Below are 24,475 nucleotides of genomic sequence, written 5' to 3'. Positions count from 1 at the left end.
AAGCTGAAGATCTTATTGCGTATTTTGAAGGCTCTGATTGCATGAAGCTGTGATAAAGCCTACGCCTAGATAGCTGTGTCTATCACCACACTGGAGCTGGCTCAGGGGTGAAGCTTAGTGCAGGAGGCCGTGTATCCTCAAAGAAAGGGAGTAAATGAAGATTGTGGAAATCACTCATTCATAAGCTATGGAGAAACAGCCTCTCTTTTTCCATTTCAGATGGAGAGCTCTTTTATTGGAACGTATTTTCCCAAACAGCAAGGCAAGAGATAGTCTTTTTCCATACAAATATTACTAAACATGAAAAGCAGACTACAGATAATTCTGTCCTCCCTTGAAGGCTGCCTGAAGAAAAAAGATTTCAAATTATGGTTTTTCATCACTTTTCAGACTTTAAACTTTCTAGTGTAGTGGTGGACCAGGGTCTATCATCATTATTTTCACAAAGCTCCTAAACTGGAGAAAATGTTAGTAGTACTAATCAGATGGAACTAATTCCTTCTACAGCCCTCAAATAATTCTCAATATATTCCTATGCTTACTTGTATTGCCTGTTCTTGCAGAATACTTTTTGTAGTGTTGACCTTTTGGGTAGGTTTTAGGTGGTGTCTCTAGGTGTGACATGTTGGAGCTTTTGGCTGATTTAAAAAAAAAAAAAACACCAAAAAATGGAGCACTTGCCTGAAGAAAAGCATTACCAACAGCTGATATATAATACAACCTTATTTCTTAGAACTTATTTCTTAGAACTGTTTCAGCTAGGTGAAGGTGTAAGATATTAAAGGTATGAAAAGCATTGCTTTTTACACAACAATACAAAAAGTAGTGATCATTCAAATAAGATATCATCTGTAATAAAAAAAAAAAATCCAACTCCAAATCCCCAAAAAGATGTAGGATAAAAGTGTTCAGTCCTAGCCTTTGAACGACATGCATTTCTCAGACAATACCAGTGCAATGTCATGTTTTCATCACCATAATTCAAATATCCATCTGTGAAAGGCCAAACTCTGCAGGTTGCCTTACAGCCCAGATGCACGATCGGCCCAGCAGTTGTGCTGAAAAATTGGGATCTCTGAAGAACTGCTGCCTACAAGCAATTCCCAGTTACCTCTGTCTTTCTGGCCTTTGAATATGCAGCATGGGTCATGTGATTCTGGGCCTTGGGACAATTTTGGGATAAAACTTAAAGTCAAGAACACTTGCAGAGTATTAGCCCCTCCTTCTGTGAGATCTGGAGCTTTTATTTTGCAGATGCATCCTCTTTAAGAATGTGAGGAGTCTCCTGACAAACATGTTACACAGTTACCTGAGTTTGTAAGATCAGGCTCTTCAATCAGAAAAATGTTTCCTGTCCAAAGCAAATTATTAATTTTCTTGCTTTGGATTAAAGGCTGAAGATGTACAATTGTTAAAAAAATGAAAAAATAATTACCAATATTTCATGCAGTCTTTTGATCAAAATTCAGTTATAGTTTTATTATTTTGATAGGATTACATAGTTTGCTGTTGCATTCATCCCCTCCTTAGAGGAGATAACACACACCCACAGGATATTGCTGTCATGATAGCAGTGACTTTTTCAAATCCTTCTAAGCAAGACTTTCTAAACTTTCTTCTAAAGGTACAATGCTTCTTGCTTGCTAGCTGTTTTTCTGAATATTCCTTAAAGTTGTCTAAGTGAAAATATAAAAAATAACCAGTTTTTAAGGTTTGAGGAATGTAAAGCTGAAACTGATAAGCACAGTTTTTACTTTTTTTTTTTTTTTTTTTTAACTTGTAAAAGTATTTAGTATTGCAATGCTTTACAAATGTTTACTTTTTGGAGATAAAGAACAAAACATGTTAGTTAACGTTCTCAACTTAGACTCAAAATTGAAAATCATGTGAAGCCTGATTAGTGTTTGCTGAAGTTGCTCTCCTTTGCTCTCAGCATGGGGAAAAGAAAGGTGTAATGTGGCTTACATGTAAGGTAGCTTGTGAGGTATCTGGTTTAAATGAAAATAAAAGGAAGGAAGCTTTTTTTTTCCACATTATTTCCAGCAGGAACACACATGATTACAAGAGTCCTCCAACTCAAGGAGCTAAATAATAGTTTGACTCTTCTGTGAAATGCTGAGAGTAATGGTGGCAGATACCAGAATTTATTCTGAACTTTTCTTCAGGGATTCTGACCCAATCTGCTGTGCAATTTGTTCTGATGGGCTCCAAACCTTTGCTAAAATGTAATTGAATCACTGCAAGGGAGATTACAGGAAGATCAGCCTGAAGGCCTGATGGTTGCATCTTGCACTGCCATGTGGAACATTAGACTTTAAATTAACCCCTCACTCGTCTGGTTCTGAAAAGTTTCAGGGAACTGCAGGAGTCTTGGGTACTTGCTCCATGTCCTCTGGGGGCCAATCTGGAGAGCAAGCAGAGCGTTCTGCTCAGCAAAGAAACACACCCTAAACATTTGGGACAGACCTACTCCTCCTGAAAAATAGCCCTGGGGTGGTTCAGGCTGCAGCTATCACTGGTTTGAAGAGGACATAATGGAAAAATGCAGCTTGTCATGAAATAGGGGGGAAAAAAGCCAATCTCTACCTACTGCCTAAGCTCTGCTGTTGTTCTCTGAATGTTCCAGTGTGGAGGAAAGCCAGATGGCACATTCTTGGGGTTCAGAGTGGGTGAAGGATATATGTTCACCCATGTAACTGAGAACTTCAAAGAAAAAACTAATGGATAACCGTTGAGGCCTTTTTGGTCCTGCGAACTGCAGATTATTTTTCCTACATGACAGTGGAAAATGACTTTGTGAGGTGTAAAGCACACTAGCAAACTCCTAGATGCTCCATCTGGAATGGAGTCCATTGTGCCTAGCGACTGCAGCACATACTGTGTTATGTATAATGCCGTTTTCACTTATTTGCAGCAGAGCCATGGCAGATGCCCATCCCACAAATGCTCAGTCGAAACACCTGCCTGGATACCCATTCAGCACTCTACCGTAAGTTTGAGACTTTTAATACACAGATTTGAGAGACTGAATGGTAAGTCTCTGTGTTTGGAGGAGCCCTGTCGGGTAAAATTTCCGTATTCAGTGCATTTGAGAAAGAACAGAAACAAGTCCTAATGCCAGATCGAACTCCTTGGGAAGCTTGAGATGTTGAAATGTTGGGTAGTAGCTTAGCAGGCCTTCTTCAGAAGTTCAGGCCCTTTGGGAATTTAATTCATTCCGTATGGAGCAGTGGGGATCAGTGGCAAGCATGGTATAGTGGTTGTTGGTGTCTGGCTCAGAGGAGTGTGGAGTTACTGTTGATTGTTATTAACTCTGGGCTCCAGCTGAGTGTGATGACTGGGAGCCTGCTAGTTTTGCCTGGTCACGGACACAGTTTGTGGCCATTCTTTCGTAAGCTCTTGAGGGGGCTTCCAGAAACAGCTGATGTTTAGAGCACCAGGCTGTCCTGAGACCCAGGTAGTGACACAAGGAAAGGGAGATGCATCTTTTTGTTTCTGAGTTCTCATGGAAGAAAGAAAGAAAGAGTGATGATTCCAAGTGCTTTATAGACTAATAAGTGGGGAAATTTGCCCAGTGTAGGTAGCAATAACTTCTGAGATGATGGGCAGTGAGTGAACTTGTCTGCTGGTTTTATAGGAAATGGCCTTTGTAAATGCTTTCCTCTTCCTGCCAATTACATGACTTCAGTGCGATCTGCTGTTAACTATCAAAGACACAGTAATATTGGAAGAGAAAAAAGAAACTGTGGTCAAGTTGACACTTCATTGATTTATGTCTTGTCTGAACATATATTGTCCATAGAGCCAAATCCTTGGATGCTGGAAATTAGAGGGCTAACTAATAGAGCTATGACGATTTATCTCAGTTGATGAGTTGGCAGGATTTAGCTGGTGTTTTTGTTAGTCCTGTACCACAGCATGATGTTGGTCCACAGCTATCAACTTGTCACCTTTTACGAGTAAGTGAATGAGAAACAAATTCAAGTTTTCTTTCTTACTCCGTCTCCTGCTAATCTTGCAAGTGATTGTAAACCCTGTGATTTTGGTTGTCCTCATAATATGTTAAAATTAATTATATCATTGTTGATCTGTATTAAAATGAACCCACTTAGAAGTATTGATTGAACAGTTGAGCTAAACAGTTTTTTACCAGGTGAGGATATAGCCCAGTAACTAATTAGTAACTCTTCTTAGTTATTAGTTTCCATTCTCAAAGGCTTTGGATCAACTTTGTGATGTGGTCTTGTTGGTTTTTGTTTATGTTAAGAGGGTTGTACCATGAGCACAAGTATAGTAGTGTGGTGCTTTGAGAAATGGAAGTGTACTGGGCATTTGTAGTAAGCCAGGAGCAGTTGCACTCAATTATTTCCACTGACACCAAGACCCGACTGTCACATAGTGTCATTAAATGCTTTTGGTATCTTTTAGGATATTTGCTTCCTAAACCATTAAAAATAAAAGCATTTAGCTCGAGTATTCTTTGTTTGTCTCTTGTTACACCAGATAGGTGTGCATGCAGAAGTAATATCTATACACCTTCTATCTTGCAAATTTTTGAATTGTCACACAAATGTTTTAGCACTAGAAGAGGTCTAAGATCAGATAACTTCAAGAAGTGTTATTTTTAAACTGTTTTAGTGGAAACTTGTTCAGGAACATATACTAGTTGATATCTTAATCAACAACATAGACAGTGGGATTGAGTGCACCCTCAGCAAATTTGAAGATAACATCAAACTGAGTGATGCTGTTGATACCTGGAGGGAAGGGATGTGCCATCCAGAAGGACCTTGACAGGCTTGAGAGTTGGGCCTGTGCAAACTTCATGAAGTTCAACAAGGCCAAATGCAAGGTCCTACACATGGGTTGTATCACCCAGACTGTGGGATGAGTGGATTGAGAGCAGCCCTGTGGAGAAGGACTTGGGGATACTGGTGGATAAAAAATGGGGCATGAGCCAGCAATGTGCTCTTGCAGTCCAGAAAGGCAACCGTATCCTGGGCTGCATCAGAACTGTGGCCATGAGATCAAGGGAGGGGATTCTCCCCCTCTACTCTGCTCTGGTGAGCCCCCCCTTGCAGTGCTGTGTCCAGCTCTGGGGACCCCAATATAATAATAAGGAGACAGACCTTCTTGAGTGGGTCCAGAGGAGGCCACAAAGATGCTCAGGGGGCTTGAGCACTTCTCCTGTGAGGACAGGATGAGAGAGTTGGGGGGGGTTCAGCCTGAAGAATAGAAGTCTCTGGGGTGCCCTTCAGTACTTAAAGAGAGCTTGTAGGCAAGATGGAGACAGACTTATTAATAGGGCCTGTTGTAATAGAACAAGGGACAATGATGTTAAGCTGAAAGAAGGTAGGTTTAGATTGGAAATAAGGAATAAATTCTTTATTATGACAGTGCTGAGACACTGGAACAAGTTGGCCGGAGAAGTTGTGGGTTCCCCATCCATGAAAGTGTTCAAAGGGGCTTTAGGCAACCTGATCTAGTGAAAGATGTCCCTGCCCACGGCAGAGTGGGGTTGGATGAGATGATCTTTAAAGGTCTTTTCCAACCCAAACTATTCTATGAGTCTTTGAAAAAAACCTCAACTTGCTATTAGAATACAGTTCAACCATTCATTCAGTTGCTATTTTTTTGATTGTAGAGTACAACCTGTGGTCCTTGAGGTAATTGCCTGCTTGGATCATGCTTCCATCTATATATTGCTTGATTAGAAAAGTTGAATGGAGTGAAGGAGCTCAGCGCTACCCCACAAATAAATTGTGATTCTCAAGTACCTCCTGCTTCTTTTCTATCAAGCCATTTTTCTTTGCAGCCAAACATTTTTCTGTCTACCTTAGCTGTATCAGATATTTATAAGCATTTTTTACCATATTTCAGTAGATTTCTTTTATTGGGAGACTCATACAGGCAGTTGGGGAAAATTAAATCAGACAGAAATGAACTTTTAGGTGGTCAATGGTTTTCACCATCTGATTTAAAAAAGTATTTTTTAACTGCCTTGCTTTTATCAGAGAAGAATATCTGTGAAATGATAGCATTTTGATAGCTGATTAATGAAATTAAAATTTCCAGTGACACATCAAAGCATATTACCTGCTATGAAAGGCTTGAAATATTGGGGAAAAAAAAAAAAAAAAGCAGAGATCTGGCCAGTTGTAGCAACTCCATTAGACAACCGTAGTGCGTGTTTAGATGGCCGTCAACAGTGGTATAGGGAACAGTGTCAAATCATGAAGAAAAAAACCCTGGTAGAGTGGCTATCCCCTTTCATCAATTTTGCTGGCTGTGTCACTCAGGATGGCATGAGTCTTGGCTAGGTTTTTCTGTCCTTTTTCAGCAGTTTTTATAAAAAGCACTGTGTCCTCTCTTGGGAGTGCCTTTCCCATCTAATGCAAGAACCAGGAGATCTGGCAGCCTTGCTGTTATGTAACAGTCTGACTTTTGCAGTCCCTAATTTACTATCCTTCTTGAATTTGCTGATGATTCTTGCAATTAAGATTCTCAATTCTGTTTGGCAACTCACCATCTGCAAAAGAGGGCATAAGTGAACACTGCCTTTCTGTGCTTTCACAATGTCCTTAATTAGATTCATTTTAAGTCTGAGAGTTTTAATCAAGGGAATTACCTAAGGGTGGCTTTGTCTGAACTTGCACTTTTAGTCATGTCTTCCGAAGGATTTGTAGTGTTTGATTATAAAATACTCCAAAAGGAGTTCACTGTACTGCTCTTTAGCATACTAAACCTTCCTATCGCTGGGGTTGCTTGCTAGCTAGATCCATTATGCAAAGATAATGAAGTATCACAGGGTGCACCTGTGTTGCAGAAACATTTGGGATTGTCTTTTCTTCGGTCCCTGTTGAGAGCTTTTCTTGAGTTTGGCATTCAGCACGAACATTCACCTTATCTAACCCTGCAGCATCAATAGGATTCCTCTACTTTTCCCTGCTGCAGTCTCAGCAGAGCTCCTTGGCCCACTGTCCTAGTCTAGTCCCCTTCCACTGAAAGATTCCCTTTTGGGGAGTCATCTGCCACTGAGAAGAAGCAGGAGAGAGTGGTAGAGGGTGTGTGGGCACAAAAGGCATGCCCTAGGGCAAGATTTGGTGCATGCCCTAAACAGAACCTCATGCAGCATCAGCTGTCCCCTCCATGTGAAGAAGGGGACAGTGACTTTAAGGGTAGGGAAGCCTAAGCCAGGGTCCTGATAGGGGAAATGTAGCAGCCATGCATGCTTTGACAGCTTATGGGCTGCAGCTTTACATAAGGGCTACATTCTGTGGAAATTTAGTGCAAGTTTTGGCTGCCAGTCATTCTGCCCCTTGGTTTACCTGTATCGATAACACAAGGAGAACAGAAGTCACTTTTTGAACCCTGCATAGATGTGCAGAATGTTTTTGCTCTATTTACGTGGGATAGATCAATGTACAGAGGATAAAGTTACTCTGGCTTTCTTTTTTCCCAGTTTATTAGGAACACTGGAGGGACAGGCATGCACTAATGTCCTCCTCAATATCTGAATTTAGCCTGATCTGGGTGTTAGACTGTAAACATTCCTGGTTCAAACTAATCAAGGTTTTTTTTATTCAGACTCACTTCACAGGAGTTGTTTTAAAGAAATTCATACTTTTGGAAGATGACTGCATGTTAGTTCTGGTGGTTGTGCTCCATGTAAAAAAGAATGTTCTGACATGATACTGTACAATGAAGCCAAGCAGAAAAATATTGAAACATGCATATTCTACTTTGTTTTAAGACTATGAGTCTGGAAGAATGGTTTCTGAAATCAGTCTTGCTCTCTTTAAGCACAAAACAAATAAATGGCTAGCTCTGGCTGGCCTCGGCTCTCTCTCGGGACTTTGTGTTGTGTCTCGTAATGATGTCCCTTCCTCTCCTGTGTAGATATACTCTACAAAATAAATAAATAGCTCTGCACTCCAGAAAGTGCCTTTTTCTGGGTCTCTCTCTAAGCTTTAAGTCTTTTTCTATTGAAACCCTGTTGGCTAATAAATTCCACAGACAATCCGGGTGGTGGGGAATGTTTTTTGTGGCTAACGTGAAATATTTGAAAACTGAGCTATTAATACAATGCTATGTTCTTCTATCTTTCACCTCGGTGCTGATGGTAATGGAAAATTTTCAGTGCTAATACTGAGCTTTATTTTTAAAGGATGTATTAAAGTAATGCCGTGATTGTTTCTGCTGGATGACTATATTCCTGCAGGTCGTCTTCATTTCAAGGTCTCCTGTACCCCTCCTTGCCCAGTGGTCAAGGCAGTTTACTGTCCACCTCTTTACAGTTAAAAAGTCTGCCTGTACCCTGCACTGCTGAGTCTCTCACCAATTGCCAGGTACAAAGCTGCTTTATAAAATTGCCACTTAAATTCCAATTCTTCTAGAATAGTTCTCTGATGCTTCCTTCTCATTTGCACCCCCCCTCCCCAGCCTTCCCTGGGGAAAACATGCTGTTCCTGTTGTTGTTGGCTGTAGTTCATGGTGCTGAAGAGTTGCAACATCTCTCCTGTAACCTGATTTATGGATTTAGTAGGGAAAGTTCCAGCTAGTCTAAAGAAGTGTTGGATTAAATGCAAATTGCAGCACAGGGGAGCAAATGCTTCATGCTTGGGTAGATAGAGGTAGCAGAGTATGTGTTAACAGAAGTACTCAGGAGCAAAGTTTGAGAGAAATGGGGCAAAAGAAGCCATTTACTCCTCTGTTTCATGAAAGAGTAGGGAAGAAAGGAGAGAGAAGATTTTTTTTTTTTGGTGGTGATAGCCCCTTGACAATGAAATACATATATACTTTATTTATGACATATGTGATCTTTCCTCCCATTTCAGTTCATATGATCCCAGTGAAACAAGGGAGGGGTTTCACAATTGCATAACAAGCTCAGAAACCCTTAAGGTAAAGTGATAATTCATTAAAAAAAAAAAATAGTATGATAAACATTAAGCTGTACAACCATTATCTGCAGACTGACCCACATAGCTACTTGACATCATCATCAGGAAGCATTTTACATGAGTTATTTACAACTGTAGATTCAACAATGAGTAATCTCATTAAGAACATATTATGTATAAAACATTTTCTGTCCTTATTGCTTTATTTGTTTTATAGAGAGCACCAGGATGTTTCCACAGCAGTCCCAGTCACCAAAGTGTAGCAGTGCAGAATTTAGAACAAAATATTTTTAACTTGGTTACAGAAGTTTTCTTTAAGCTAAAACTTGTATTGATCTTTATGACAACAGTTACTTAAAGGTAAACTTTTATAGAAAAACAAATATAGATTTAACTGCTTAAAATCATAGCAGGTTCATGACAAAAAAAAAAGAAACAAAACTTATTACTCTTCCGGACACTATTTTAAAAATCTGTTTTAAGTGCTGGTTTAGCCAGGCAACGTTTTGACAGGGTCACTGAAGTTTAAAAACAGTGTGCACATTGCACATACAAATTCTACTGTGTTTATTATTTATTATTCCCAGAGGAAAAGCACTTTCTTATAACATATACATAGCTTGAGGGACGTTGCTAACCAAAAGACACACTTTCCGAAATGGGAAATTCTATGCTAAGGTCAGACATGAGCAATTCAAACACTCTGCGTTTATGGTGATATACACAAGAACAAAGTTAGTGCCACTCTTTATTTACACTCTGCAATAACCTGCAAATATGATTAATATGACTGCTTAGGAGTATTCATAGTCCCCAGTAAGGTGAGCTAAATTGTTTTCATTATTTTTCTCTTAGAGGTGCTGCAGCATAACAGGAGGCAATGATTTAATTTTTTAAGGAAATCGAACATGTTTGTCATATAAATTAAAAAAGCATATGTGCACGTAACCAACAGATGAAGTGGGGCTCAAGTGGAAGAGAACTCATGGTTCAGTAACTCACACCATGATGATATTTGGAAGCTGCAGGTTTGCAAGGAGCCTTGTTGTGCCTGGCACTATAGAAATCTGTAGAAGAAACTTGTGGCTGAAGCAGTTGATCAAGACGAAGGATAGGAACTATGCCTTGTTCGGCAGTATTTGATAGAGATGCTGAAAGTGAAATTCATCTGTCCATACTTATGTCATTGGAGAGCTATAAACACTTTTGAGGCACAGTTCACCTTTAGACTGGTCTTAAAAGTATGAATTGGGCTATTGAAGGGTGTGTTTCTCTTGATTAATGATAAAGGAGACCTTGACAACCCATTCTGATACAAGTGTCTGAACCAAAATGTATCCCACACCAGGGGATTTTCCCACTATGGCACAACTCTGTGGCAAAGTGTTGACCTACATCAGAGACTCAGCTACGAGACTTTCCTTCTAGGCCACCTCAAAAAAGCAGTTCATTATTGCTGTCCTATAGGTGGAGATGCCACTGATTTTCAGGCAAAATGCAAATGAGTACAGGATTGGATCTGGGCACTGCCCAAGCCATAGAGATGTTACAGCATCTCACATAACTTTCTATTACATCAACCACCTTTTTCCTTAGTACCTTGAAAAAAAAAAAAAATCTCTTTAACCGTCCATATGCTTTAGTGGCATTTTCATTTGTACTTTTAGATTGCAAGTCCTGTTATTCATTCAGTACACACATACTGTGTAATGTCAAACACTTACAGGGCTATAGAAACCTAAATGTCTGTCTTTATCACATAAATGTCTGTGAGTAGCCATCTTATGAATGCGTTCTCCAAAATTTATTTGTGAAAAGTTCTGAAAGTCTCCCGTGCGGTGCTTGGGGGACTTCCCTTTGACTCTGTTGGCATCGCTCATATGCCACTATAAATGAGTGTGGGAATCCTGCCCTGGGACAGCCTATATGTCATAAAGGTGTTGCACAGGCATTTCTGAAGAAATTAATATAAAAAGATTCTTCAAAGGCTGATAGAAGTTATTCTTCTCTGCAGAATACTCATTTATCTGCTGTTTGGGACATTTTTTTTTACAGTTGGGAACAGTCATGCAAAATAGGATTTGTTTGTTTGTTTTGAGTGCTCTAAGGAAGCAAGAAATATAAATGGGAACATGCCTGTAAACCATATAATTAATGAACTGTTATGTGTCACAGAAAGACTATGAATTATAGGTCTAAATATCTTGTGTTTTCAGGGTTTGAAAACTAAAGCTTCAGTTGTCCTTGCAAGCAGACCTGAGTTGTATCATCCCTTCCTGGGATCTGAGCCTTGCCAAAACCCAGAAGTGCTAGCTCACCCCTGTTTGTTGATGGCTCTTGCAGTCTGAATGAACCTTGTGTATACACCTCCACAGGACAGTGTCCCTGTGTGAATTTTTCTGGGTGGTCATCTGCCTTTTTTTGCATCAAGTCTCACCATTTATGTGAGGTCACAGGGATAACTATTTCTTTGAAGTGTTTAGCATTAATTATGGATTCAGATGCATCCTGTTGGTCATCCCAACAGAACCTATCCATCTAACCCACAGCAGGCCCATCTCTTCTTTGTGTCGTGGATACTTTAGTGTGTCTGAGCATCTCGGGGTATTACTTTGTCGTCATAAGATCCTTGTGAAGAAGATGGGAAAAGCTGCTATCCCGTTTTACAAACAAGGGGGAGAAGCAGAGAGGTGGAGAACATGACTACATTGTGCAGAAATACACTGAATGTGTCAGTTCTGGAACGAGTGCTGCACCCAAAGTAGGTAACCCATGATAGAGCTAATTAGACAAGCATTATGCTACACCTTTGTAAACCATTTTACTGTGCCATGCAACTGGTCAGCTCTTGGAACAACCTTGGGGCTTTGTAACAGAGCAGTGGATGAAAGAACAGGATGTTAATCTTTTGTGGAAGGGGCAGAGACATTTTTACTAATATTACCATCACATGTATCTTCAGGAAAGGGTTTTGATATATTGTTTTGGCAGTCTGGGCCTTCCCTTTCCTCGGCTATTTACCTTTAGTTTGTGAGCTGTGCTCTAGCTCTAGAGCAAGGGGACAACCAAAGTGTGTAGGAGCCGTCAGATCTGCAATCTGCTCTACTGTCGCTGTCTTTGCTGAGAGCTGAGTTTCAGGGGCAGCCACATTTAGAGGCTACACGTTCTGTATTCCTCCAAATTGTTTATAAGGTGTGGTGGAAACATCTAAAATAGGATGCGGTTTAATTAAAGAAAAAGCAAAACGACAGAAGAGCTGAAGCTTTTCCTCCTACAAATACGTACTATGTATATGTATTTTTACACAGACACCTCAGTACCTCCTTCTTCGTGCCTCTGGCACCAGCTCCTGAGCTTACCCTAGTTGTACTGATCTCTGCTGCGTAAATAATTCTCTGGCCCCCTCTCCAGCTAATCTAAACCTGTTGGTGTTCAGCTCCTGTCCTTTTTTTGCTGTGCCACCTGCCTCTTAATCTGACTGCTGTGGAACTCCCTTTGCTGTCACCAGTCTGGGATTTCCCGAGTGAAGACGGGGTCTTGAATTATTTTTGGGATGGAAGGAGGGGTAAGGGAGTGCTCTTCCTTATTTTGGTGCTCTCTGTTCACCCACAGAATAGCACATTTTCTTCTTCCCTGCCATGTCCTTACTTCTGAGGCACTTAGAGAGGGATATTCCTATTTGGATAAACATTTACTATTTTTAAACAGTATATCATTGCAGAATAAGTACTCAGAAAAAAAAAAAAAAACAGTGATGAGGGAAGAGTAGTGATTTCTAACAGTGGATAGTCACCTAGAAATATTTAAATCTCATTCAGAAGGAGAATGGCAATACTGGATTGAAGGACAGGGAACAAACCTGGGGAAATTGAACGTGGTCATCTGTTCAACAGATTCTTACAGGAAACACTATGGTGTAAAACCGCACTTAAGAATTTGGAAATGATTCGCTGTCACATGCTTCTTCTAACCTCCGCCATGATCCTGTGTTGGTCTTTGCTACAGCATAAATATGATGAGATAAAGCATGAAACACAAAAAACCACTATTTAAAGATCAGTCTTAGTATAAAAGCCAGGTGAATCACTCACCTGAGACTCTGTAGTCTCTGTGGATTTGAACCTTTACTGTAAAACAAAATTGCCTGTCCTGATCTGTTGCATCTCTGCACGGTGGAGCCTTTGTTTCTAAGCTCATTCCAGGCCTGCTTGCTAACAAGCCAATTTATGTCACATTTGGCATTAGCAGACTGAATCTCTTTAGATGGTTCATAAAACTTTAGACTGTCCATAGCAGATAGAACAAAAATCCCAAAGGACCTCTATAGCTCTGCAGCTGATAGAAGTCCGTGGTTGATGGTTAGAGATAAAGCTTGGTAAGATGTCAAGTGCAGAATGATATTTCCCTCGGAATATCTTTCCTGCTTCCAATAATCAAGAGTTTAGAGGCTTCTTAAGTTTGAGGATATGGATGAGCAGTTACTTTTGATAGACTGGAATTCATTAAAATAAGAATTAGTTCAGTGGAACAAAATTCACCTGTCAGATATGGTAAAGTAAATCTAGATTTGCACCAGTGTAACAGGGCAGGGTTTGGTTGCTCATTCTCTCTCTTGCTAGTAAGTGGTTAAACCTTGAAAGTTTGAATCCTCTTCTGGATTTTTTATTTTTAATAAAGAACTAGTTTGATAATAATAAATGCTTGGCATTTACTGAATTCTTAACTGTTGTATAAAAGTTTTTACTTATCAGGTATATGCTTATCAGTTTTCTAGTGTAGTATATAGGCTTATTCTACTTGAATATAATCCGATCAGCTATGTATTTTCTTCCTCTTTAGATATGTGCATGAAGACTGCTTTTAGAGATTTAAGCGGTGATTTACACAATGATTTTTTCTGCTATCTTTCATGAAATTCAAATTGCACTAGCTTTCTACAGCGTCAGTTCTATGGAAACTCAGCATCCTCTAAAATAAAAAATGAACAGATCCTTTCAAATTTTCTCATTTATTTTCTGTTGCTTTTTGTGTATTAGTTGTTACATTGTGGATGATGCAAACTTGTGGACCTTTTCTTGTAAAGTTACTCACAATATTTCTTTTCCAATTAGCAGTAGGTCCTTGTATAAGACTTTCTTTTATCTCACTGAAATCAATGACAAAATTGATTTTGAAATGAAAGTAGAAGGGTCTCCTCCGTTTATGACCTCTGAAAATGAAAAAATTTGAATTAGGTTTGTGGATTGATAACATTCACAGTAGTAGTTTAGCATATTGCATGTTTATTGGGTTCTTAGATGTGCTTAACTGCTGTTAAGCAGTAAACTCCCAGAAAAGGGAGCTTATTAAATGGTCTATTTACTAAACCAAGCTTGACATCTTTATTTATTCACATCTGATTATTTTACCCCCTCCAAATGGTATTTTGGACGTGGAGGTTGAATACTATTTTTTATTTTTACTTTGTTTAGTAGTGATAATCTACAGAATCACTACAGCTTTGTGGGAGAGTGAGTTGTTTTGTGTGCTGGTTCATCGGTAATTAACAGAATTGTCAGCTAATTTCTGATTCCCTGTTACGGGTGAGTTCACATAAAATGCATAGCATCATGGCTGACCTGAGGCAGAATGGGATTGGGATAAAAGGATCTAGGAATTCTTCCAGAGGAACTTCTGAGTTCTGGCTTGCTCTCAACACACCCTAAGAAAATCACCCTGTCTGTCCCTTGGTTTACGCCAAGCTAAATATACAAATACTTGCTGCTTTCCTAAATTTCTTTGAGCTCTATTAATCTGTACAGTACTGCATAACAATGTGATATGATTTCAGATTCCACATTTAATTTTCCAGGGTCAGCATTAGAACCTTTTTATCTTGAAACTGAGAACGAAAGGAAAACTTATTAAAAAGCACATATTTTATTGTATTACAGAGCACCTGATGCGAAATTTTTTTTTTTTTTTTTTTTTGGTGAGACAGGCGGTGGAAAAACAGCTTATTATTTTGGAGGTTCAGTTTTTGGATGCAGAACTGAAACATTGGCATAATAACATATTTTATAATACAATTTTAGAGAAGAGAATGTTTCAGGAATCTATGCATCATACAGGTTGAAGCTAGCAATATTCAGAGTCGTTTAAACATCTTTGTTTTAAATTAATGTGGCTCAAAATCATAGAAAGTAAATGTTGGGTTTTTTTAACAGATATTCCATAGCCGCCTTTTATTCAGCTGCTTACTACTGCGATCTTTATATCTTTGTTCTTATTTTTTCTGTTTATTCATCACTGACTAAAGATACTGTCACACCTGCAGAAGCCTCAAATTTATCTTGCTTTCTGAACAGGGGCCAGAACACCTCAACTGTCACAAAATTGAAAAGTCTGACTAATAACAAATAGCTACTTGTTCTTGCTGCTACCCTCTAAGCAGGACGAGTTACCGTGAAACATCCTCTCTAACTGCCAGTCTAGTAGACAGGAATGCATCACAAAACCCTGCATCCATGTAAGCAATTTAGCGGCTGAAGTGCAGCTTAGACAAAATTTAAGTTTCTAAGTCCAAGTAGGCAATTCATAAAGCCCATTCCCATCCCTCCCTTCCTTTCTGCTTAGATGTCTCCGAGATTTCAGGCACCAGAGTTTTCAGAAGTACATTTCCCATCCTTTGTGCTGAAGCTTCTTTTGTTTCTCCACGTACAACTGGCCACCTTTTGCAGGTAGGATGGAGACTTCCTCTGTCTAAACCTTCTTTGATGCTGCTGGTCATAGCACTCTCCTGGGAGGTGGAAATGTTGATTTGACCTCCAGCAGGAAGCTTGTGCCAAACTCTGAACTTCAATTCACAAAAATACAATTATACTAAGAGCATCTCATCCTCCATCCGTCTTTTGAGGAGAAAGAATGAAGCTACCTTCTCTACCCAAAAGGGGTAATTTAGTAAGTAAGGTTGAGGACTTTAGGTGATGTATCGTTATCTCTTTTAGGTGCACAGGTCAGGCAGGCACCTGCAGTAGGAGACAAGGAATTTCAGAAATATCTTTTTATCTCCCTTCTTACTGACATTCCCCCTCTGCTTCTAGCCAACATGCTGCTTTTTCTGAATTTTATTATTAGTAATTTTTGTGAACTGCGTTGCAGGAACCAGTACCTAAAGGCCAGATCAGTCATCTCTTACTGTCACCATGCTTCATGGATCTGCAACTAATTCCATTGTGCTCTTCTCAAAGAAGTGGCAGAAATGTTGATGACAATATGCAGTGTCACCTTAGAGGCACCAGAGCCCCCGTAATGTAGTGACTTTTTCACAGTGTAGCTCAGAGAGACACAAGAAAGTAGATCAGTGATTCCACTGAAAATTACTTAGATTTTGAATTAAGTCCAGAGTAGTGTATCACATCAACATGACTGAGCATCTGTAAGCAAATAGTGTATAATGATAGCTGGAGAAGTGGTGGTGTGGGAATTTTTTAATTTTGTTTTTGGAAGAATGTAATAAAATGGTAGGCAGAGGTAATGCTTATGGACTTGTTGCCATTTTTTTCTGAAAGTGTTTGCTAGATTTGCTTTTGAGATACATTACATACAAAAATAAGGAGCAAACTCCACCTGCAACTACAAAGTGGGTGAGCAGCAAGAAACTGAGCTGTGACGGAGGCTAATGCCTACAGTCCAGTGTGAAGCTGCAGGACCTTTACCTAAGTCTTTGCAGATGGACATTTCTATGCTAATTTATGGAAGGAAAGAGTCAGGAACTACATTAGTTAACTTTCATCGCTTAGTCAAATTAATTCAGAATAGTTAGAAAACACAGGTAATTTAAAATAATTCAGGAGGCTCAGCAAAGTCTTAACATGGAATTTAACTGAACTCTAGCTCAATTACTTTCTACTTTCTAAATATACTAATATACATTGGCAAAAATCATCTGTCTTATACTGTCTGATCATCTGCTCATTTGACAGATTGGCTGTGAGAAAAGATTTAGGTGTCACTGTGAGTAGCTCATGAATTAGATTGCCTTATAAAATAATTGAATATATACCCAGAGATGAAATCAGTAAAATCTAGAGTGTAATAGAAATTTGAGTAAACAAACAGCATGATTTTTATAGAGAACAAATCATGCAAGACGCACTTAATTGTTTGTTTTGACAGAATTACTAAATTATTAGCTGCTGCTTATATTTTTTACAAATACACTTTCAAAAACATCAAGAGCAGTTAGGTGCCCAACTCCTGCTGATTTTAAGAGCTTGCTACATTATCTCCTGAAGTTTTGAAGAAAAGTTCATGTTAATTGGCTTGGAGTTTAGTCTTGCTACGTGACTTTTTAGATGCCCAGGAGTGACTGTGACCAGACAGATATATACTGAGTTGCAGAAGGATGCTGGCACTGCTTCCAGAACCAATATTATATTGCAGACTGGCTTTATATTTTCATTAATGACTGAGATGGTAGGCTCAAAGCAACATGCCAATAAAAGGTAAAAGGCCAAAAATTCAGTAAACTGTGAGCATTAATATGATAATATAGTACTGTAGAACAAAGACACCAAAATATCTTGTCAATCCCCTTGCAAACAAAACCTGAAAACTAAAGTAGAACTTTTCCTGAGAACAATAGATCTTGAATGCTTTTGTTGGGAAATTCCAGATACGACCTGGAGAAGAAAGAAAGATTTGATGATTCTTTTGACAAACAGTGGTGCTCTGAAAATGTTATATTATGCTGAATATTTTTCTGAATTGTTTTAAATCATCTAGTTACTCTGTGGACTGAAGCAAATTTAGGGATTCCTAATGCAGATAGATCAAAGAAAGACTATAGTAGCACTCACATTTCATAACACACCCTTCTAAACAGATCTTTTCTACTGGGAGATTGAAGAGAAGCCAATAATTTGGACAAATAAATGCAGATCAGTTAGCTCATTTCACCTGTCAGAACTTCTTGGAACTAAATTAGGGCACTTTTTCTGCCATTGTGTAACTGGAAGCTCTCCAGAGGTGGCGTACATTGAATCTGTTCCACCGGTGAAAAACTGACTCATAGTAGATATTTTTAAGAGAAATCTAAGAAGAAGGGAGATAGTGCAGCTAAAGGAAATGGCAGGAAGTGAATTTGTCTGAACTTAACAAGATCTGATTCAAAACAGCTGTCCTCAGACAGCCAGTGGTCAAGACTGAAAAAGAGATGAAAAAGAAATAGAAAGGAGGTGGTTCTGGGATGTTCTATGGGGGAGCAGGAGAAGTATAGAAGAGGGTCATAGGATTGAACTGGGACCAGTCAGCCAGATATAATACAGGGGCAACATAGGGTATGGGGTGGAGAAAATAGAAAGCCCCTGAATGATGAACTTAAGAGGCAAATGGCCACTGAATGGGGACTAGTGAAGAAACATGTGTAAGTGCATCAAGAGTTGGATTTCACTGCCTGACAACCATCAAGGAGTTAAAGGAAAAAAGAATATAAGAACCATGGCAAAATCACAGCTCTCTAGGAGCTAATTAAAAAAACCAACAAAGAAACCCCACAAAATATTTAGGCAGTGGCTCCTATACCCTGCCTTTGGCAGAATTAAAGTATATGAAATCATGAACTTAAAGAAGTCAGTGTGAATTGACATCAGTGGGGACAGGAATGATACCACAGCTTAAAATTATTTAATGGCAAAGAAAATAAAGGAACACAAAACGTCTTTAAGGCTGAACTTCAGTAAATTTAGACATTGAGCAAGATATCCTATTCCCCATGCTTTTAGTCAAAGGAAAGTTAAAGAGCCTATGGAGAGGGAGAGCAACATAAAGTTTTGTTTTAAAGGATCGTTTGAGTCAAAATAAATTAATCTTCTCTATCAGTATCATCTTCTTAATGAGCTGAAGTTTGAAGATGATGTTTATCAGCTGCCACTCATTGAGATAATAGATGTAAATCTAAGTCATCCAGCAAAATCTGTATTAGCTTGAAAAGTGGCCTGAAAGGATAAACTGTAAGTAAGTACTTTCACCCTGTGTTTGTGTAAAAAAAAAAAAAAAAAAAAAAAAAAAAAAGAAAAAAAAAATACAGGACATAAAACAAGGTTTCTTATAAATTAAAAATTAAGTTTATGTGGAACTGTTTCTTGAATAGTCATTGTTCATTTAAAGCCCATTGCTGTATACCTGTGGTCAGGATTGTACTACTATGTTTCTGTTACTTTGTATTAACATTTAATTTCACCGTGTGTAGAACTGAATGTGTTTTTAGTTGCCCTACTGTGACTGAGACATCCGTGCAGGAGGGCTCAGGGAAGATGGTATGTAGCACTCTATTCTAGAGAGGCAGCTTGTGGTGAGAAAGGGTACCTGAAAACACGGAAAATTACACAAGACACACATGATTCAGAAGGTGAATCCCACCCTTTATTGGCAGCAATTAATACAGAATTACTCAGCAGCACAAGATCCTTGTGTACCTTTACGTAGTTGACTTTAATTTTTGCTACTGTGGATAATTCAATATGCCCATCAAATGTTGTCAGGTCTCTGTTATCCTCTTTTTCAGATGATTTATGACTAGCTTGAATTACATAGGTGCCAGCAGAGATTCTTAACAGACTTCACTGAAAGCCTCCTTCTACAGTGAAAAAGTATCTTTTTTTTTGTAGCCTTTTTTTTCAACTCTTGTCAAGCTGTTAATTCATTGAAGGATCTGTCCTCTTACCTCCTGGAAGTGTAATTTCTTTAAGAGACTTAGACGCAGGATAATTTTAATGTTTCTGGAAATTCAGGCAGAATAACCTACCTCATCTGTCTGCCTGTCACCTCCAGAGGAAGAGACTTCAAAAGTCTGTGGACAATGTATTCCATATGTTAAATCCAGCTTGATTTATCTCTGTTTTGCCACATCTTTGAACTCCATCTACTAATTTATTCTATTGTATAGTTTCTACAATTTTTTCCAGAACAGAAAACAGATTGTCTACTCCATATTTTGTTAGATCCATCCAAAGCCCTTTCAAAAATTGATGCCACAGCATGGATTTGCCAATTTGCAGTCCCCTACCACAGAGGATGGGTTAAGTGATTGGTTGATCCTTCATAGTTAATACTTTACAGTGTAATATTAGAGTTTCTTCAAAACTCTTGGGTGAATACGATGGCTTGCAACAGTTGCTACTACTGATTTTATGGATCTGTCCCAAAGTCTTTATTACCAGTACTTCAGTTTAGGGTAGTTTTTAGATGTGACATGTAAAGAAATATGCAACAGGGACTGAAAATTTTTGGAGAAAGCATTAATTCTTATTACAGACAATCATTATTAGATACTTATGAAATAAGAGATTACAAAAATTGTGGGTTTTTTTGTAATAATGAAAGATTGAATAGTATTTTAGTTGTCTTATTGAAATGAATAAAGGCCAATGAGAAAAAAAAATAATAACCAGGCACATAATTGAAGTCAGAATAATCCTTGGAGCATATATAGGAGGATAAATAAAAAGAAATAGTGAGCAACCAACACGTGGAATCAAAGGCTGTACAAGATCAAAAAAGTGAGTGTAAAGTTATAACAGATAGTAGCATACATGCTAATGTCCAGATTCTGCAATTTGGTGTAAATGTGCATGGTCAAGCCCACCAGGGTTAATTGCACTTATTCATATTCAAGGGTGATGAAAGCACAATGAAATTGCAATTTTTTTTTTTTTTTAGTGAGTGCTCTGTTATACTGGAAGACCTTTGACTTTCTGTTCCTTTCCATGATTGTACCTTCTGCTGAAAAACAACTTTTTGAAACATGAGAGCTACACATACAATTTGCACACCCAGACATTCACTGAGTTACTCTTAGTCTTCACTCTGAATGTCTCCACTCTGATGTATACAAATTATATCCACCTTGTAAGAGAGTATAATTTTTTTGGTCTATTCATATGCTGAGTGCTTGATGCAAAATGCACACACATGTTACGCCAATAAATGTTGAAATTATAGCGTCATTCCTGAGCTCAGCCTCTTTGCCACTCTTACTTGTACACAGAGGGTTAAAGTAAATGCATAAAGCCCAGTTCTGTCTGTAGGTATAGAGAAAGGATATCTGTAGAGAAGGTTTTATGATAACACATGGGTTTCTGGCGGTTAGCCCAGTGCTCTTGCACTGATTGGTGTTTTGGTGGGAGGAGAGGCTCGTTTTCCTCAGATGTTTTGTCAGTCGTTAATTTTAAACTCTGCCTGTTTGTCTGGAAGTGCTGCAGCAGTGTTCAATGAGGCCTGAGCACATGTGAAGCTGTGATACTACTTATTGATCCCATTGCTCCTAAGGTATGCAGATTTGGTTCAGGCCCTCTGCAAAGGCGTTTCTCCAACTTCAGCTGTTACATTCCCACCTCTGTGTTTGTGCACGTTCTATACCAACTTTAAACTAGAAGAGGATTTTCTTTCTGCTTACTTAGGCAGTCCCATGCCTTAAGTCTAGGAGGTGTCAACTCTACTGTTTTCCTGTACTCTGACTGACCTAATAAAAAAGGAGGTGAAGATACTTTGAAGGCATCTGTTAACTGTTTCAGAGATTCTTTTCTTCAGTGAAGGGAGAATCCACTAGATTCCTAAGGTGAAAAAGATGCAGAAGCAAGAAAGGAAGAAAGACAGCAAGATCATAACAAAAGAGAAATGATACTAGGGAGGAAGAAAACAGAAAGATCATGAGGGTATACTGTGTAAGCCTGCTCCCGTTACTTGATGCTGACTGTATCTACAGCTTCACAATGTTATGCAGTTTAATGGCTATGTAAAGACTATATTTTATCTTGGATTTTATTGTGCTAGCCTGCCACTGACATTTCTACTTGAGGATGTATTGCTTCATAACTTGATCTGGGAAAGATCGTTAAAAACAGTTGTGGTCCCTTTTCATTCAGAGAGTTTTTCATCCTTTAATGAAAAGGCTGTGCCTGTTAACGTGCCCAGTAATGTTAAATATGCCCATTGGAGGGCATTCTGCTGGGTCTCTTTTATATGGACAACTGAGCTGCTGAAATAATTTGGTTTCCCTGAAGTCAGAATGGCATTAAGGATCTTTTCTGTAAGTAATACAGATGTACAAGAAGACGTAAAATAGATTGTAACTGTGCAGTTAGTGGTATTTTAACTATAGATTGGCTCATAATAGAATTTCAACAGTAAATGTTGGTATTTACAGATGTGAAGTATTGGTGCATTAGTAAAAGTTTGGAGCTTTTTTGCACCTGAAGACTCATTATACAGAAATATATCTCTCTATGTGGACTTATTAATGATCAAAATTCATAGAAATAACACTCAAATTTGGCTAGAGCGAAGTACAGATCAAAGAGTGGATATGTCCTAGCGTGAGACTGGGGAAAACTGTGCTTTTATTAACAAGGAAACTTTTTGGATGGCAAATAAAAAAGCAAGAAATGGAAGCATCATTACTGAAGTCATTGAGAATAGTCCCACAGTCAATTCTATTACCACTCAAAAGCCTGTTAGATAAAATTGCAAAAATAACATGTGACCAAAGCCTATTAACTTCCAGCATTTATATGAGTGAATAGTTCTTGGCTATTTCTGTTTTTTTGAAATTGCACAGTTGCATGCTTTATCAATATTGTTACTAATATTAAAAACTTGAGTAAAACCAATTTTACAGGTTTAAGCGATGGTGGGTCTTCTACAACTTCTTTTGGAATCCATTCCCGATTCTAATATTCATCACTGGCCTGACAGTTCTCCCCAGTTACTCATCCAGCATTTGTCCTTGTCTGGTTCCTGAACCTATATCCTTTTCCTTGCCATGCATTCCCTACCAGGTAGCTGATAATTATATCTCTTAATCCTTATTTAAATATTATATAAAGATAAATCTGTATGCATATGTGAATGTGGGATTCTCTCCTTTTGTTGTGGTTTGTTGTTGTTGTTCCTGGTGGGCAATTAATTTAGATAGGGGGTGTTTTTATTAATGACAGAATGGGTTGTAACTGTTGGTCACCTCATGCTTTTGCATAAAGGAGAGTGCTTTAGAAAGAAATATATTTTTATCTATTTATTTGTTTCTTGTGGTATTTCTCCAGAAAATAATTACATTGACCATTTAGTTTATTTGTGCTTCATTTGTTAGGATTTTTGTAAAATTGGCAATGGCTTTTTAGAAAGCTGGATGCTTGGATCTAACCTGCTGCCTGTGTGAAGAAGGCTGTCACTTTTTGGTGACAGCCCAAAAGTGTTTACTGTGAGTGCCGTGAGTACTCACTCCAAATTGTGTTATCCATTTTATATCAATGCTTCACACTTACATCTATATGTAAACAGGGTTGTGAAAGAATCTGAAGGTTTTCTCAGAAAGATGAGATCATTACTTATATAATGATCAGAAAAAAAATTATTGCAGCACATTTGAGCCTTAGTAGTCAGATTGCATCCATCTTACAGAGAAGGACGTGGCATCCCTGTGGTGGTCAGCACAGATAAACCACTAAATAGGTAATGTTTTGTGCAGGTTACGTATGGAAATGTACTAGAAATTCTCTCTAACTGGTTTACTCAATGTCCTAAGAAGTGTCAGCCCCTGGAATACAGGAGAGTATGCTGGCGTGGGCACATAGCCAACGCTAGTCTATATATCTTGAAGAGATTGCAAGGAGATTTCTAGGACATATGTAAATGTAGCAAAACTTATTTGACAGACAGCAAGGGTCTTTTCATTATTAATAGAATCTTTAATCAACATTTCCTGGAATGTCAATAGCACCCTTTACTACTTCCATGCAGAGTACACAGGAGACATTGTGAATATTTCTTGTAAAAAAACTTGATGTGTATGAGACAAAGCTGATTTAGGGAAACCCATACACATTGGTAGAGACAGGATTAGACCTATTGGCTCCTGGGTCTCATTACCATGCTTAAATACTGTAAACTGCTCTTCCTTGAGTATATCAGGCTCTCGAACCCTTACGGAGTCCTTTCCTAGCTTGTTAACCTCTCTGTGGGTGAAGTAGTTTCAGGAGTTCTGTTCATTCTCCTGAAAGTAAACTAATTGAAGTTTTCCAAACTTTAGATTAGCCATTTAATGTACCATGACCCTTGAAGAGCAAGCCAAGTACACATTCTGTCCCACTCTTCCATAACTTATTAGAGACCCACTCGATTTCAGAGCCTCTCCAGGGACCACAGAACGCTAGCTTCTGCCAGGGAAAACAAAGCAGGGAGTTTGAAGGGATCGAAAGATGAGAGCTCACTTGTCACTAGCCAGGAAATAGGAAAAGAAAAGCCAAAAGTGTGTTTGGGACTGCAAGGAAGATACAATTTTTCTCACCCTCTTTACCTTTTCTCTCAAAGACTATCAAAACAGTCTTAAAATAGTAAACCAGATGTGGCTAACTGGATTAATCTGAATATCCTGCATAGTCATTACTACTCTCTGTAAAAGTTTTGCCTCTCTTATTGGTCTGGGAAGTGCTCTCTGGTTCGGTTTAACCTACCAGAAAAGAGGACTGAACATTCTCCTAGATATATGAAGAGGAAGAAGTATTTGACAAAAAGACACAACACTCTTCCTATCA

General features: G+C 38.6%; 1 protein-coding gene across 13 annotated transcripts in view; it reads left to right on the top strand.

The window, feature by feature from the left end:
• The window catches only part of DLG2 (discs large MAGUK scaffold protein 2), a 1,037,827-nt gene that overhangs the window by 167,043 nt on the left and 846,309 nt on the right, over positions 1 to 24,475 (top strand). For 11 of the 13 annotated variants that reach the window (XM_074917850.1, XM_074917842.1, XM_074917820.1 and 8 more), the window contains one exon: positions 2,915 to 2,989. The exons of the other annotated variants lie outside the window; for them this stretch is intronic. In XM_074917850.1, coding sequence (XP_074773951.1) covers positions 2,915 to 2,989 — 75 coding nt within the window. The remainder of the gene's footprint in view (positions 1 to 2,914; positions 2,990 to 24,475) is intronic. 13 annotated transcript variants of the gene reach the window in all.

Source organism: Athene noctua, chromosome 1 (genome assembly GCF_965140245.1).
Source record: "Athene noctua chromosome 1, bAthNoc1.hap1.1, whole genome shotgun sequence".
Classification (NCBI taxonomy): Eukaryota; Metazoa; Chordata; class Aves; order Strigiformes; family Strigidae; genus Athene; species Athene noctua.
This window is presented reverse-complemented; position numbering and strand designations above follow the sequence as displayed.